This window comes from Nipponia nippon, unplaced genomic scaffold (assembly GCF_047370975.1).
Source record: "Nipponia nippon isolate SJK-2023a ecotype South Korea unplaced genomic scaffold, ASM4737097v1 scaffold_3, whole genome shotgun sequence".
NCBI classification, from domain to species: Eukaryota; Metazoa; Chordata; class Aves; order Pelecaniformes; family Threskiornithidae; genus Nipponia; species Nipponia nippon.
Genome location: NW_028262347.1, coordinates 50,840,502 through 50,858,311, shown reverse-complemented (window position 1 = coordinate 50,858,311; position 17,810 = coordinate 50,840,502). Strand labels below are relative to the sequence as shown.

The following is a 17,810-nucleotide window of genomic DNA, read 5'->3' as shown; positions in this document are numbered from 1 at the left end:
CCAGCTCCTGTGGGTCCTCTCATCTGCTGGAGATGATAACCCCAGGCATGCACGCACAGTAGACCTACTGCTGTATTTCTCTAAATTGAGCTCTCTGTGGGATGCACCTGCTCTGTAACATTGACAAAGCTGTGTTTTTCCAAATCTATGCCTTCTAGTCCTTTTTTGAGACATTAATAAACATCTCAAATCATCATTTGTTACTGACTGAATGACTGGTTGTCACCATTCAGCAAATATTTCAAACAGTTGACAGTGGGAAACTCCCTGTCATACGCAGTATATGAGATAAGCTCTCAAAAAATAATCTCTAAAATAAAAAGGGAAGTTGTTCATAGTGACGCTTTTCAGGGTCCTTGCCTCCTAGTGGGTGGACATACAGAAAAATGTGCAAAAATCCTTTATCCAGCATTCATTAATTCAGAAAAAGGTTCTCAGAGACTTTGCATCATTTTCAGAAGCTCATGGACACCAGTGGGACCAGCTGCTGTGCCTTGCCCGGGGTCTGGGGCTTCCCCCATGGCAGGGGGAGGCTGTGGCTCCGTGGTCCCCCGGGCTAGCGCAGGGCAGAGCGGCGGGAGGACCTCCTGGAGCTGGAGGCTTTGCAGGGCTGTGTCAGGCTGAAGAACACACCTTTCACCTGATCTTCAAGAGACCACTTTCTTTAACATGAGACTTGCCAAGTCTGCAGCAGAAGCAGTTTATGGCTAAATGCAAGTAAGTTGGGGTAAGAGTGGGGAAGGGGTATAGCAGAAGGGGACAAGTTGTGGTTTTTTGAGTAGCTGCAAGAGAACTCATCCTCCTCTGGCTGAGAAAAAAATCCGAGCTTATAGTTTGGGACAGGATTCGCATATATATCTTTTAAATCATACAGTGTTTATTAACAGACTGTGCTCTCCTTCCCTAAACCTAGATTCCATATAGCTTGGTGTCTGCTGACAGGCAGCTAACAGTCAGTGTTGCTTTGTATTTTTGTTCAGAGCTGTGGTTTTTTTAGAAGTGATTTAGAAACGTCGCTTCCATTTTACTTGCCTGTGTGTATCTCCCCACTGTCTGGCCAGCTTGTGGCTGATAATTCTCAGTGACTCACAGATAAAACCTATTAAAAAAAAAAAACAACTAAGCAGTGACACACCAGATGTGCAGTGAAATTTAAAAAACATGCTATGACTTTTTAGGAATACATGCAATTAATATTAAACAGATGCCTGAAGTTTCCTGCACAGCTGTTTCTCTATTACGTGTCATGACTTTTAATGGCACTGAGGTGAGACACACAGACATGAGGAAATGCAAGACTATTCCAAATTCAAGCTTTTAAAATTCTAGCAACAAAGAGGGAAAAAAAAAAAAAAAAGCCAAACCACCAAACCTCTCACAAGGCACAAAATGGAACATTTTTTCTCGGGTGCTTCACAAAGCAGACAGTCAAGTATCTCAGTCAAGGTAACATATACGATCTACTGCTTGGTAGTTTATCACCTTTGTTAGGCACCCTCGCCTTTACTGGCTTCCTCCGATACATCTATTTTTGTAGCAGAGATCCACTCTGTGTTTATACACAGCTAGGACTAGAACTGGATTACAAGGCTGCATTTTGTTCCAGAATCCCTCTTGCTGTGTGTGAACTGTTTATACAAACCGAGTAGGTCTTTTTCCAGGGAAGCTTGTCTACCAAGTTTCAATTTCCTTTTATTGGATACATGAGCCATTTATTACCCCCTGAAAGGCCTCTGTGAAACTCACGTTGTCAGGACCTCCACAGCTGGTGAGGTGGCAGCGTTACCGCAGGGGCCGTCAGCGTTGGCAGCCAGAACCATCGGGAGCTGAAAGCACCTTGTCGCAAAAATCAGGACTTTGGGGTGGAATTGATTTAATCTGACACAAGGGATGCGATTCATCTCAATTAATGTACATACCTACAGCTGAGCTAGGCATCAATTATAGTCACTGGGGTGTGCATTCATCTTATCCTAGCAAAAACATAAGGAAAGGTAGATGAATTGCACCCAAAAGGTGCCTGCTTCTCTCCCTTGACTATACAAGGATGTGACAGGGATCAGCTCTGATGTAGGTGTTTCTATGGTAGATGTCTAAAGTTAGATGGATCCTTCTCTGGCTTTCTAACACTAAATGGTTGGCCAAAGCAAGTCATCTACATTCCCTTCACAGCCACTGGAAAAGAGATCCCTCTAGAAGATGTCACCCACATCTGCCTGACAGGTGGGCTGAGCTGCCTGCCAGTGGTGCCCATCTTCATTCTGCTGTCTATGGGAGAAGCATAGGATACGTGCCTGATCTTTAGCTGGTGAAAGCTAGAAGGGATGAAGTCAGGTCTCCATCCCGTAGGGTTACTTTGCTTCAGGATCACACCCTCACCCACGACCTCAGTAAGGCATCAGCTCATCTTTTGGCTGGCATGTTGCAAATGCATCGGTGCTTTCACGTTTCCTCAGATATTTTTTCTGGTTCCAGGGTTAAGCAGTTAAAGTGACACAGGAAAGCCTCTGGATACGAAGCAGCTCTACCCCGGGTACCCTACAGGCCCTTACCCGTAGGGTGCAGTTCCCCCTCCCACCCCCTGCCCTCCCTCCCAAGGGGATCTCCTGTGGCCCCAAATTCCTCCAGCTGCAGTTGCTGTCGCTCCCTGTGTCCCTTTGGAGGCTCATTATAGTTCTGATATTTGCTCTCTCCCTATTTATCGTGCCTTCTGTGGGGAGTCACAGCCAGGTTATCAGCTACCAGGAGCATGCTTTCCGGGCTGAAAAGCAATTTCCTTTTCTCCTCTTATTGCAGGAGCCTAAGAAGGGTTTGATTTATGCCATCAGTTTTAGATTTAAAAATCTTCAGCTTCACCTAGGTACATTTCCTGGAGATCGGCAATGTTTAGTATAGTAAGCGTTTACTAATGCTTAACAGATGACCAATTCTGTTATGCCATATGATCATCTCGTATACACTAGGTCTGGATTTTTCCTACCATGTTAGTTATAGCCACTGTCAAATGGTGCCGTTCATCTTTTCCTCCTTCTCTTACCAAGCTTATGTCCCCAGGAGAGTTCACAGCAGCGAACATGGTAGCCCTTCAATGCTGCTTCTGATCAGCTGCGCTTCTGGCTCACTTTTGTGCAGCAATCCTACTTTGTTGCTGTAATGGCCCTTAAAAAACATAAGCATTTGCCAACATGCTCGAGTACAGGAGAACACAATGGCGCCACTTGAGAAATGCTGGCTTTTTAATAAACAACACTGCTGTTTGCCAGGGAAAGTGGCATTCACCACTGCATGGATGGCTCAAACTCAACGGGCCACACTCATCGTTGCTGGATTTCTGCTGGGCTCATCAGAAGTATGAGCCACCGTGGTCCACCCTGAGGGTCCACGCAAGCCCATGCTGAGGATGTCCATGGTGGGGAAGGCAGAGTGGGACTGGCCTTCAGCATGGGTCAGGCCCACCTCGGGCATACAGCAAAGGGGCACCGTGAGGAGCACAGACCTCTCTGCTGGGCCCAGCACTCACCCATTCCTCTTCTCCAAGCTGGGAACAGGTTGCCCAGAGAGGTGGTAGGTGCCTCATCCCTGGAAACATTCAAGGTCACATTGGTCGGGGCTCTGAGCAACCTGATCTAGTTGAGGATGTTCCTGCTCATTGCAGGGGGGTTGGACTACATGACCTTTAAAGGTCCTTTCCAACCCAAAATATTCTATGATTCTATGATTCCATGCTCAAGGAATAACACTTAAGGGAACAACCTGCATTTCTAAGATGAGACACTTGAGAGAGGTTTTGAAGCAGCCGATGCTTTCGTTGACTTATTTCGGTTCCCAAAGAACCAGCTATTTTGGTTGCCAGTTTCTTGAAGCAAGGCTGTGTATCGACTCACAGCCCCATACCAGAGCCAGGTGAGCTCCTTGCAGCCTCAGAGCAGCAGGCAGGTTTCTGCAGCCAATGGAGCCTCGCCCTACGGTGATGCCCCCCCATCTCCACCAGAGCGGACCCAATAGCTTGGGCGGTTAAGCATGTCCCCAAACTGGGGCCCGAAAGCCAGCAGGAGGCCTTGGATAGGGTGGTTGAGCCTCATCGTCCAGCCCTGCACAGTGCATGTCCCGACGTTGGCCCAGTGCTCACTTGCCCCGTGCGGGGAGGCAGTGGTGGCCACACACCCCTCGGGCGGTGCTGGGTGGGCGGCAGCCATGGCCAGAAGCGTTTGCTTTTGGCCGTGCTTGGCCAGGTGCCTGCTGGCTCTTCTTTTGGGTGACGACTTTGCTTCAGTCGCTCATGGCTTGTCACCTCGCCAGGATGCACGCCTTGCGGAATTAGCTTTTGGAAATTGCAGCTGTGTGCCCTGTAAGCAATGTCCCTTCTAGGAAAGCATGTTAAACCTGGAGCCAGCCCGTCAGCTGGATTTCAGCGTGAAATCTGATGTGTCAGTTGTGTCTGCCTGGGAAAAGAAAAAAAAAAAGAGAAAGAAAAATCCTACCTGCTGTGGCATCGGCTGGCGTCAGAGGACACATCTCCTGAGGTGCGGCCTCGTGGCAGGGACAGGGAGCCAGCAGGCAGGGACCTGGGGCACTGCCAAGGATGGGGCAGTGCTGGGAGCGAGCCCTCCGGGAGCTCTGGAGCTCATTCCCTCCTCTCCCGATCCCTTTATTCTTGTCCTCTACATGCTCAGGCACACGTGTCCCTCTCTGACCTGTTTGCTATTCCCTGTCTTTACCAGGTGCCCAGGGGCTGACTCACCAGAGCCCCGAGCTGACATGGAAGCGGAGAAGCCGACAACCCATGACACGGAGCCCAGTCTGCAGCTGAAACAGAAAAATCACAGTGCTCAAATTCACAACAGGCTGGTCAGCCAGACTCAGGGCTTCCTTTCTAGTCCAGTTTTCTTCAGATCTTTGCTATTACTCTTGCCTGCTTCTATGATGTGGCTCTTGCTTTAGATAGCTAGTTCCAGGGGGTTTTTGTTTGTTTGTGTTTTTTCTGTTTTCAGAGTTCTGTGGGACCCAAATACTTGGTGCTCGGTGAGAAAACCTGTGTGTATCACAAGGAGGAAAATGTCTGGTCGCCTCCTCAAGGCCTGTGTTGACACGCTTGGCACCATGGCTGAGAAGCACGCCCACGCTCCGCAGAGCTCTCTCCGCTCCGCAGAGGGTTCGGTGCTCCACCCTGCTCGCCGTGCGATGGCCGCTTGCTCAGACAGCAACCCCCAAGCGTGCATTAAGTCAATAATATTGGGCTCACTGTGCCTTTGTCGAACTCATCAGAAGTCTGCATCGCTCTACAAGTTGCAGCCTGAAGTGTTTTCTCAAACGTTGCAAAGTCAGGACCAGCAATGGAGAGGAAGAATATGTAATTATTGAGGCTCATTTCACATGCAGACATCAGACCCAACAGCACAGTGAGCCCAGCGCGAGGGAAGTAGAATTCCTTCAGAAGCCTTGATTTCCCAGGTCCCTACGTGGCTTGTTTATTAAGCCTGAGATTTTTCTCAGAAGTCTTTATTATCCAGAACAGGGGTGTGTGCTGATCACACGCTGCTTCTTGGAAATGACTGGGAGGCAACTTACTGGGAGGTAATTCTAGATGGGAATCTGAACAAAAGGTGTTGCTTAAGCATTTTGAAGAATAATTGAGCACTTGCTATGCAGTTTGTTTAATAACCCGAAAGATGGATCCTTATCAGGAGTCTCCACATGCTCTAGTTATTTAACTGCTTTCTTATTTAAATAAAGCCTAGCAAATGTGTCCATAAAAATAGAAAAATACCACCTCATAAAAGGTGGTATCACTGAGGTCTGCCTGCTCAGATCATTGCAAGCTCTATTTTCCTGTTAGTTTGTCTATATAGCCTTTTTTTTTACAGGGCTGTTGGGTGCTTGTTGGGCTTTCAAGGGCAATGACTGTGCCATGCATCCCCAGTGCTGTTCCTGTTAAAGTGCCATGAAGGTGAACGTGGTTGTGGGTTTGTTCTAACCGGGCTCAGCCGAGTGGGAACACTCCCAGCTCCTTCCTGGAGTTCACAGGGTTGTGAGCTGGGAAGCATCACCCTCCCGACAGAGAAAGTATCACTAAAAAATCAAAATGAACATCAAAGCAGTGTAGGAGTCTCCGCGTGTCTGCTTCCTAGGGAACGGTATTCAGTGTGCGTGCAAAAAAATACCCCCACTCTAGTTTGCAATGATTCCCTTCAGGATAATCCAAGATGAACAGTGCAAAGATGGAAGATTAGAGTCAATAAAAATAAAATAGGTAATGATTGTAATCACAGTGAACAGCAACATGCAGATGTCCGAGGTGCTAGAAGAGTTTGCATATTTTGAAAGTCAGAAGGGCTAATTTTGAGGCCCGCAGCTGAGCTGCATGCCATGGGGCAAGCTGACTTACAGCTGTGGAATGGCCAAGTGCAAGCACCCTGATCACGGGGCAAAACTCACTCTACCAGAAGAGAAATCAAACCGGGAAGCAAGGGCTGGATCAGAAGGCATTGTTAATCAGAAAATAACTCTGACTCTGGAAATGTATCTTCAACTAGAAACACTGCTGATGGGATCTGCGCTTGAGCAGCGCTCCCAGCTACGGTGTTGTCCTACCCTGCCCTGAGCCTGTTCATGGAGGAGACTCTGTCATGCAGAAACAGGGCTTTGGGCAGTTAAATATTATGCCTAGACACACATTCCTCAGGAAGGGCTATGACAGCAAACACAGGAGAGTAATAACTAGCCAGCAAGTGAAAACAGCCTCTGAGCGTACACTGCAAGGAGTTGTTAAGGAGGTCTCTGTGCGTCCTCTCTCTGTGAATGAGCTTGCTGCCGGTGTGGAGGAGGTCTGGGTGACATCCCGGGAAGCTGATGGCCTCTCTGCACACACCATGTGAACATTAACACCCGCCGTGGCAATTCACGTTGCCTACTTTGCCCTCCCAAGGTCTCTGTTCCTCTTCTGGGCAGAGGGCAGTTCAAGTACTTGGCTCATTCAATCCTCTATGCCGTTTTCTAAGTCTTTTTCACCAGAAAGGGCTGGTGCTGCGTAGGTCAGAAATGAAAGTCCTAAAGATAGAAGAAAGAAAATGCGTAGTTTATTTTGCACAGACTGCCAGCAGGTTGCGTTTCTTTTGGGTCAATGTGGGTTTGGATCCTTGATCTCGAGGTGGAAAACGCCATGAATTATTAACAATCTCCTGAGCCATCAAATCCCACCTCTTAGGGGATTATTCACATTCCAGAATTTAAAATGGTCTTGGTTTTGGAAACATACCGATATCCTTTGCTGAATGGCTCCACTCCTCTGTTCTTTTTCCTTTCTCATGACGCTTACTTTGAAGTGAATAGTGCAAAGTAGCACTCAAGGCAGTGAAAAGAGGACCCCATAACCTAGAGTGCTTACTACACCCACAAAAAACCCTTTCCTTTTTATTGCCCCAAATCCATAAAGACTGCTTTTCAAAGGGAGGTAGTAAAAGTACCACGCTTCAGCAGGTTCCAATTAAAGAAGGCCTAATCCAAAGTGCATTGAAGTTAATAAGAGACTTTTTGTCTCTTTGCTGTTGGGGCTTGGACAGAGTGAGTGTCAGAAACGGTATCTGTAACACGTGCAGACATTTTAATGCAATCACTGCTGCAGGAGCGCCAGGAGTCTTCCTGCGCCATTATCAGCTATACTGATCATTCAGCTCTCCCCAACAGCTTCAAAGGGAAATTGCCAATTCGTCTTTTCTCACAACTAAAACAGTAGGTTCAGAAGTGAATTCTGCTAAAACACACACTTCTTTTTTTAATCTGGAAAGATATTGTGAAAGATTATTTCCGTTTCCGGCAAATGTTCCTTTTCCTCAGAAAATCAGTTAAAAAAAGACACTCTATTCAGGCCCAAAAAGGCCAAATCACTGGATTTATTTTTAGGCCTATTTATCAGGTGCCAGAAAGACACCTTGAAAATCAGAATTCTTTTCATTTAGTGGAATCTGGACAAAGCTTTTGAATATTCATTTTAAATACACAAAGCTTTTAGGAACTGCCTTTTCAGCTCTGCTTCTACTATGTCTTGACATTAGTCTATAGCTGTGGAGAATATGGAAGCTTATAAACAGATTAGCTCTCAGAAACTGTTTTTATTTCCAGTAAGAAACAAAATTGGCAGCATGACCATATTTAGCATCAGATGAGCGTGCCTTTTATATTCTTTGAATGTAATATGACTTTAGTATTTGTTTTTCCAGCCTTTTGCAAAATATTTTATTCCATAGAGCAATGACTGTCGTAACATATGACTCAAGATGGAAATTTCCCCCACATCATCTGGGAGAAGCGTCTCAAAGATGACTGCATTTTCATTTTGCTCTACACTCAGCCACTGTTCAATGCAGCGTAAAGCCTCCTTGACATGATTCTGCCCTGAGGAGATCCCTCCTTTGTGATCATCCATGCTGCTTTATACAGGTGGGAAGTAGTGCTCTTAGACCTTGCCTATTGCTATGCTAAGTGTCCACCTCTACTTGCAGAGTATAAAACAGCTTTTATAAAGCCTACTTACCACTTAGGAGAGAGAAGTGGGATCTCAAAGAATCCTTTATAGACCAAGGAAGAAAATCAATGACTACTTTTTCCAAGGACTAGAAGTTAAGCCATCCATTTCAGTGGAAGGTTCAGCAGGAGCCACCTTTATGCTTTCCTCTCTCAGGGCTCCTAAACACTGCCACAAATAAGTAGATAGCAATAATACCATTTTCACTAGAAAGGCTTTTTCAACAACGGTTAAGAAACCCAAACACACGAGAGAGCACTTGCTGCTGGATAACCTTTGCCCCTCAGCCCACGTGCTAGCCCAAAGCCTGGAGCGGCCACGCGCCTCGCTGCAAGCCACGAGCAGTGGAAGAGGGACGAGTCCTCGCTGGGGGCTGCCCCTGGTCGTCAGCCTGCCCCGTGCACCAGTCCTGAGGGCACGGTGGGCAGGGAGGACAGGAGCCCCTGCGCAAGCCCCCTCTCCTCACCCAAACTGGTGGCGCAAGGGAGCTGAGGCGAAGGGAGAGATGGGGAAATTCGCTCACTGAGTTGCCTCACTCCTGACAATACTCAAGTCACAGGCTTGTGTACAAGTGAGATTTAAATAAATAACATTTGCTCCCAAATTAGCCAGAGAAGAATAAACATTTTAAGACCTTTTGGCTGTCCTAAGAGAGAATAAGAGGCCTTGCAATACATCTGAAGAATTGAATTGTCTTAATTGCATCCTTGTGCAAAATAAAGCATTACATGCAGAAGAAAAGTATTTTTAAGTGGATGGAAAAATCCACTGGGTTAAAGGAATACTACTGTCAAGTTAAATGCGTCCCTGCATTTGTGTGGTGCAAAAACAAGCTTTAATAAAACTGAAGAGTCTAATAGGAACATTTCCATGAACTTAAAAATAACAGCAATGGAAACAATCTCATAAAATAAGTAAACCTCTCCCTTCAATATCTGCAACTCAAGTATTACGGCATTAATTTAGGGCCTGGGAATGTGAAAGTAACTATAAATTATGAATTAAGTGCTTTGTTCTACAGTACAAGAGGCCAGGTTTTAAATTCCTTGTTTAACCATGGCTCATGTAATTTCAGTACCACTGCTGGAACGCAGAAGTTAGCCCACCTAAAGACCCATTTAGATGGAGAAATTACCTGATTTGACCCATCCCTGGAGTGATTACTCACCCATCAGGTTTCCAGTGGCCCACAGTAGATACACAGAAGGATACCTGACTTGTAAGGAAGGCTTCTTTGGCATGACACTTCATACCTCCTCCAGGCTGTTTTCTTAACCATTAAAAAACCCCTAAATATACTTGATATGGATAACCTGACATCGGTCTTACAAATGAAGAACATGAAATGCAAAGTTCACCCAAAGAAGAAGCGACCAGGGCCCCGTGAGTGTGCCCATTACACTGGTTTACCGCTTGGACTGGCTGCCTTCCTGGAGCACTGTGCTCATGCTAGGTTAACTGGGGATGACTCCCTTGGAGACCAGTCTGTGTTAAGACTTGCTCCATGCTGGCTCAGAACAAGATAAGGTACTTGCATTTATGTCACCAGGAGCCAACTTCTTCCTCCAAATCATGTTTTCAGTAGTTTCTCCCGCTCCCCATCTCCAGCTTTTGTTCCTCCAAACTGCTGCCAGGGACATTGCTCTGACCCTCGTTCCTAACATGCAGACCACGCTCCTGTGCATCTCACTGGCAGAATTGGTTCAGAGTCCTCATCACACTCCCTATGCTGGGCCGTGCTCATGTGAATTTGCCAAATGTCTGTACACCTGCTCTAGGATGGTTTTCAACCAAAAAAAGAATATCCTGGCATTAAAGCATCATAAAACAGAAAAATAAATAAATGCCAAGGCCTAAATTGATTTACATTGTTTATTTGGGATTTGTTGATAGATTTAAACTCTGTAAGTAGCCATAATAGGATATGATTAGTTAGCATCTGAGTGAGGTATAACAGGATCATGATTTACTGAAGCTCAGAACTGTACACAGATTAAAACCAAAATACCACCAGATTGCTTCGGGACCTGCAGGAGCTGATCCTGCCAGGCTATGTTTTCTGTTTCCATGCTTCTGCAAATCAAGGCATAGAGGATTTCCTTAAAATCTCTTTGTCTTTCCTAATTTCCCAGATGTCTTCCAAAATCTGGCTATAGGAAGAATTAAAAAAAAAAAAAAGGCAGTAAAGTTCCTTCTTGCCCCAATAAAGACTTCTGACAAGGCTGTTAAGCTGTTAAATAATACAGGGCAGATCCTGTAGGGTGGGAAGTTACTTGGCAATGACTCTGTAGATTAAACAGTCTACTGCAACTTGCTCATAAACAGACCTGGAAACCCTGCATCCAAACTTTATTCCTCATTTACTGCGCAGCAAACTGCTCAGGGAGAATTAAAACATGTATCATCAGGCCTCAGAGAGCAGCGGGACACTTCCATCACCTTTGGATACATACCCTGTGGACCAATCCCCACTTACCTGGTCAGCAAAAACCTCAGTGGTTTCTTCCAGCAGGAAGAAAATCTCCTTGACAGGAAGGAAGGAGAAAAGCCCAAGCTTATACTATTCTTCTGGATAAAATTTAATCATCACTGGTGGTACAATTACAGCTGACAAAGAACTGGGGATGGGATTGTCGAAGCTGCGCCCATTAGGTGCAGAAAAGCTGGTAGAAAGCAAATGAGCCTGGTGGATGGCACAAGCTGGCAGGAGAGCAGTGGGGAGTTCATCTTGACCAGAAAGGACCTGCAAGCTTCAGTACCCTGTTGGGCATGCGGTGGTCAGAGAAAGGTGCCTATGGACACTTGACCTAAGAGTAAAACTTCTGTGAAACAAGATTGCCTGGATCCAGAGCACAGTACCAAGGCTCAGCAGGCACCAGGTCGTCTCCCAGTTTATTAGCGGAGACAAACATGGACAGCTTAGAAGTTGTCTCATTTTTTAGGCCCCTTCTCATTCCGTTTGCCCGTTCCCGACTATCTTCTGGTCACTTTTCTATTGCATGTCTTCCCTGAGAACTCCCCACCCATGCTATGCTAAGAGATGGCATACGCACACAGTGCCTGCCTCCTTGCAGAAACCTACGCCCATTAAATAATAACAGGAGAAACCCTCACAGGCACACTAGGCTCCTGTTACTTCCACTTAGGGCCAGTTTCAAAGGCAGACTAAAGTGGCAGCCATCTATCCTAGCAAGAAACTGTATGTGCTAAAACTTTTATAAATGTGAAATTAGCCACCTGCAATAACTGTTGTAAAATTGTTAAATTAGTAACAGTGATTATTCTCATTTCTTGCTGGGATATCAGGGAACTAGCACGGAACAGCAGTAAAAAAGGCTCCTACACAGTCCAGAAAATAGCTTAAACCAAGTGTTGCTCCCGCAATGAAACCAGAAACCTTGCTGAACTCGCTGCAGGGCCTCCTGCTTGCAAGGACTTTAAGTGTCACCCTATATCCCCACTGGAATAGTACAAAAGCGAACAGGAAAGAGTGATCCATTTTTTAATGCCTGCTAAAAATTAATCTGGCATGAAAAGAATTACAAGTCACAAGATGCCACAGAAAACTGGAATGTTTAAGCTTAATAAAACTACCGTTCCCAACCCCATTTTTTTCCAGTTTGAGGCGTCGGGTCTTCAACGTACATTTCAGTGAAGCCTCTTTATTTAATTTAATGAAGTACTTGAAAGTTCCCAATCAATAGCAAGGCTTCACTCAAGCATGTACTGTAGCACAGAAGGATCCACTTCTTCTGCCATCAGACTGGCTTGCAGACTTTGGATTGTTGCTTTTTTCCCCAAACGCTGTCTCCACAGCACAAACGCAGCTACGATCTGTGACTGCAGGTTGTGAGGGTGATTGACTTTACATCGATAGATGTCAGTGTGGGACAAACCCAAGCACAGAACTATATGCTCCCATTCGGGTCCCAGTCTCCTCGCAAGCTTGTTCAGCTGCTGATCTGTTGGCGAAGTCTTCAAAATACACGGTGCAATTTCAGTTACATCTGTAAAAAAAGAAAAAGAAGATGCATACACGTGTCACTAGGCAATGCTGCAAATATTAGTGTAAGACCTTGACAAAGGAGGGAATAAGCAAAGCTGAGGTGAAAGGATTAATTAATTAAAGAAACAGAATACATACTCACCTAGAAAAATTAATTACATAATCAACCGGGAGATTAATTAGAGGAGAACTAATGCTCAGTGGACCATACTAGGGAGCCCTGAGATTCTGAGTGTCCAGGTATCAGAATTCTACTCCAAAGCCAAGACTTCCAAAAGTAATTATAGATTTTGGGGTAGTGAACAAGAAAGGTTTTCAAGGAACGCATTTCCAGCAGCCATCACCCTCTGAAAATCAATCTGCTTGCACCAGTATGATATAGTGACAAATGACTAATATGGGACCAATAATACCTTATTACTCCTATTCTGTGACTCTGTTTATACACTTCAGAAATAACTTTGATTCCTTAGTTACTAGGTATTACTCTATTTTTTTTGCTGAGGGCTGTTCACAGGAAATTCTTCTGTCTCCTAAGATGCTACTTACCCTTTGTGCCCTGTCATATATGGCAAACTCGTCTTGAGGAGACCAGCTTTGGGGGCTTTTCTTCTATTTGAATGAACCCATAAGCATGGTTCAGGTGAACCCAAATGAACAGAGCATCAACACTGTTCCCCAATACAAATTATGCTTCCTTATCCCTCACCTCAGTTGTAGTAACAGTCCTGAAAACAGGCTGCTACAGCCCCATTCATCTGGCCTCCTTGAAGCTGTTTTCAGCAGAATGCAAGGAGGTCCCATGTTCTCTCAGAGATTTCTGCCCTATGTCCCTTAGTATTGCCCAAGTGCCCAATATGCCCCAGAACGCACTCTTCATCCGAGAAGATGTTTAGCATTGAACTGGTACCTGAGTCAAGGAGGACAGGATCAATACAACTATCAAAACAGCTTTCACAGGAAGCTTTAAGGTAGCTGAAACTATCAGGAGTAAAAATCTCCTAGGGACTGAACCAAGTATTTCCTACAAACACGAGTCATCTCTTTGTGTATTCCCTATGGTAATCCGGGGAATTAAAATTAAAAAAAAATATTAAAATTAAAAAAATAATAATTTAATTAAATTAAAAAAAAAAAAAAGAGGCATTAACACAAACAAGGGTTAATAGCAGAATCAGAATACACCGCTATTCAGAAACATGCTGTATGGGTTCCATTTCACCCAACTACAGATGGCCCCTCCTGAACTAATTATACTAGGGTTAATTATGGCTAAGGAGAGAAATAGGCTCTTCTAGAATACAATTCATTTCACTGGAAAGAAGATGTCTAAAATAGATCAGATTAATTACTCCTCTAAATGCGCACATTTCTCTCCACTGACTGTAAAAGAAGTGCTGAGTATAAGCTCAGATGTTGACGTTGATGCTGTAAACACCAGCGCTGGTAAAACAATTCTCTGCCTGTAAATTCAAACCACATACCAGTTGCTTTAAAAAGGTGCATTTAGAAAAGCAGCATAAGATATCTATAAAGCATATTTGCTCTTTGATACCTTTTGCGATCACAAGCTGAAATGAAGGGTCAATGCAGCCTGCAATTGCTGCTCTGCTTTTGTTGCTGAAGATAGTGTGTCAAAACAGAGCAAAAATGTCCCCAAGAAAATGCTAATTATAGCCTGTCGGTCTGAAGCGGCAGACTCCCTACAGAAGAGCCGCTTTGCAAAATCTAATTTATAGCTCCAATATCATGCTTGCAGTCTCCACTACAGCAGAACAGCAACACTAGAAAGCACCACTCCTTCATTTTATCAAAGGTAGTTGTTTTTTGCATAGAATACCCAGAGCCTGCAAACGTTTGTACAATTTAAGCCCAGTCATACATAAGTACTATACAAAGCTGCTTTGAGTAAAGGGAAAATTGCTTTCTGAAGAGTATTTAAGTCCCTTTGATCTTCTGTCTCCAGATTGCCAGCGGAACCCGGGGCAAGTGGCTGGTTCGGGGACAGGGCGGAGGATGCGTGGCTCCTGAAGAAGCCTGAGCAATACTGGTGGGGCTGCCCTACGCTGTCACATCACACGTGACACCAGCTCCACAGGTAAGCCAGGACGAGGGAGTGCCTTTCATGAATGCAGATATTTGAGAATAACTAAAATTTAAAATAAATGTAGCTACACTGTGCTGTCGCCAACACTACTTTTTGATATCAAACCCTTGCATCGCCTTACGGTCAGCTACTAAGCAGAAAGCCGTGTGCCCAAAGGAGTGGTATCTGCCAGCCTGGGCTTTTTGCTCTCGTGCTGGAATTTTTATACTTCGTGTTCACTAGCAGAATGATTTTATGATACTGATATGTGATCAAGCAGGGAGGCCTAACAATAATCCATGTCAGCTTGTCCATCCATTCTTTGATATTAGGCAGATTTTTTTACTACAACAAGTATCTTGCCCTCAGCCTGTTATCAGCCCTTCAGTAAGAATAAGAATAAAATCCATCCAGGAAATCTTTTCATCTTACGCTACCATCTGATTCTAATATGGATGTGGAAAATTCTGGGAGAGAAGCCAAGTGTTAAATTTAATACAAAGGACTGTTATTTTAGTCCCATTTTATTTTCTGTGATAGCTCTTTTTCAGCTCTGATACCCAGTCACTGAGGAAAATCTGAGACAAGTATTACATGACAGGCAATATTATTTAGAGGTATAGAGAAATATTTAGTGAGATTTTTTAGTTATGACAAATGCAAAATCACAAGAGTTGGATATGTTCTAGGATTAATGCCACTCCTAATTTAATAAACATAATGGCATTTCAGGTAAAAGGGAAATGAGTTTTCTGTGCTCAGCACCCAAGCTGCTTTGAACACATTGCAAAAACATTAAAGATGCCTTTTTTTAGTTATGTTTGTTACAGACCCTCACTTATCATCTCCATTTGTCAGGAACTGCCTGAGGGAGGCAACAAGATTAGAGCAAAAGTTTCAATTATGCAGATCCCGCAGTTGCATTTGAAAGGTACATTTAGGATACTGAGACCTCAATTTTGCGAAAAATGTGAAGCTCTTCTTGCTTTAGGTGGATCCGATGTGGAGGTGTACATGCTTATGTTAGATATACGCTTCAGCTTAGCAAAATGAGGACTGCACTGCTAGATAGGGGAAGGAGCAGGGCTTGGGGCACCACCGGAGGGTGTCGAGGGTTTCCCCGGAGAAGGCGATTTGCGGTGCTGTCACCTCCAGCGAGCACACCGAGTGAAACACCGCATCCAGCTGTGGACATGGTCTAAGCCACAAAATGCCGGGGCCGCGTGCTGTGGAGATTTAGAGGCTGAAGTCTTGCTGCTCACGCTGAAGTCACTAAGTCCCTGAGGAATGGAGAGTCAATGGCTTTGTGCTGGGGAGCAAGCCAGCCTGGTGCAGAGCTGCTCTCCCGGGACCGCCGGCCAGCTCGCTGGCACAGCAATAGGACCACAAAAATCCCCTTTCTCTGGGCTGGAGGTGGGAAGGACACTCTCCACCCTGGTTTTGGAGCTGAAACCAACGTAGAGGAAGACCCGCAGCTCCTTCTATTCGATGTTGCAGCATGAGGGAATGCACTGCTCTCCATCTCCAGCTCTCACTGGTCAAGGAAGCTCATCCACCCTAAGCCTTTATCCTAGCTGTCCCAGTTAAAAAAACAGGCGATGTTGACAACTTCTGGCCTGTGTGTATGTGTCTGCTTGCAGACCACTGGACAGATCGGGAGACATGATGGTGCTGGTGAGCATGGACAGGAGACAGAACTGGATATAAATAGACAGTATCACAGATACGTACCAGACAAAACAGAGTAACCCAGATACCAAAGCTATATATGGGGCAAAGGCAGCTGGACACCACTTTTGCATTTCTTTTCTTCAGGATCTCTCCAGCTTTAAGTAGGAGACTCCAAGAAGATGTTGCAACAATCAGGGCCTGGAAAATAAACTCACCCCAGCTCTGTCCCGCTTGGCACAAGTGGGAGGATGCAAGATAAAGTCCAGTTAAAATGAGCTTTGAATCACCTAAAGGCTTTTTTTTTGCTTTTGCTTTCTCATCACCATCTCTAGGTGATGAAAAAAGCTGAGATCATCTCTTAGGCTGTCTTGCACCATGGGAAAATCTTTATCAGCATTGAGGAATGGACCTCCTGCTCTCCATGCTGCTGGAATGCAGTGGGGAGCAAGCAAGCTTGGCTCCAACACAGGACACAGCAGTGAAAAGTGCTGAGGCATTTTTCAGTGACATGCAAAGTACCCAGATGATTCCTCAGAACTGTCGGCAGCCCAAAGTGCCTTATGGTTTTGTCTAAAAGGCCCTTCTCCATTTAAGTATGACTTCTCTGTGCACGATCAAAAGCATCTGTTGGAGTTTCAGGGAGCCTTCTCCCTTATGCAGTTAAGACATTTTTACATGATGCAACACAAAAACAACTTTTTGGCTTTTGCTCTTTGCTGCGTAAAAGGGACTTTGATGGAAATGATGTACCTGAATCCAAAGTGCTGAAAAAGTCTCAATCAGCTGCTGCCTAATCCTGCAAGGACAACTCCACAGGCAGTTCAGGAGACAGCTGGGGAGCCAGGGATACCATGGCCCACCTCTTATCTAATAACTGTCTAATAAATCTGTCCCTTGGGAAAGGATGTTCTGGGAACCGGTCTCTGCTTCCGGAGCTGCCTCTGCATTTTATCCATTTAAATGACCATGTACATACTCATTGAATAAGAAGACAAAAGCAGACCTGGAAGAGGAGATGGGAATCCAGGTCTCTCTGAGATGCACATCCTAATGCTGAGGTGCACAGTCACAGTCCTCTTCATTCCCTTTCTCCTGGTAAATCATTCCTGAAAAAAATATAAAGATTTCCCCAGGAAGGGTCAAGAATGCTTCCCAACCTCTAGAATGGAGCCTGGTGGACAGAAAACTCTCCTGGGAATCTAGGGGTATGCCGAAACAGAGCAAAATTACGTGCAAGAGCCCTTGGCAGAAAGAATGTTAGGCAAATGCTCTACTTTTTACATAATCACATCAGAAACAGGTAGGTGATTCTGGCCTTCAGACCCTGCATAACTGGAATGGGACTGCAAAAAGGAGTAACCGCTTAGACATGCATCTGGCCTCAGCACCTCCTACTGACAAGTGTACAGAGTCCTTCAGTGATCCGGACTTAAGTCACTAACTGTTGTTCACTTAACCCTCTTACCAGATCCTGCTCATAATTTCTGAAAAGTTCAAAGCAAGCATTTCAGAGTCCTCTTTAATCA

At 45.1% G+C, this 17,810-nt stretch overlaps 1 protein-coding gene across 2 annotated transcripts in view; it reads right to left on the bottom strand.

The window, feature by feature from the left end:
• Nucleotides 1-10,379: 10,379 nt before the first annotated feature.
• The window catches only part of CRADD (CARD and death domain containing adaptor protein), an 84,719-nt gene continuing 77,288 nt past the window's right edge, over nucleotides 10,380-17,810 (bottom strand). The window contains exon 3 of one of the 2 annotated variants that reach the window (XM_087763796.1): nucleotides 10,380-12,528. In XM_087763796.1, coding sequence (XP_087619922.1) covers nucleotides 12,233-12,528 — 296 coding nt within the window. In that variant the 3' untranslated portion in view covers nucleotides 10,380-12,232. The remainder of the gene's footprint in view (nucleotides 12,529-17,810) is intronic. The other variant, XM_087763795.1, reaches the window with a different exon arrangement.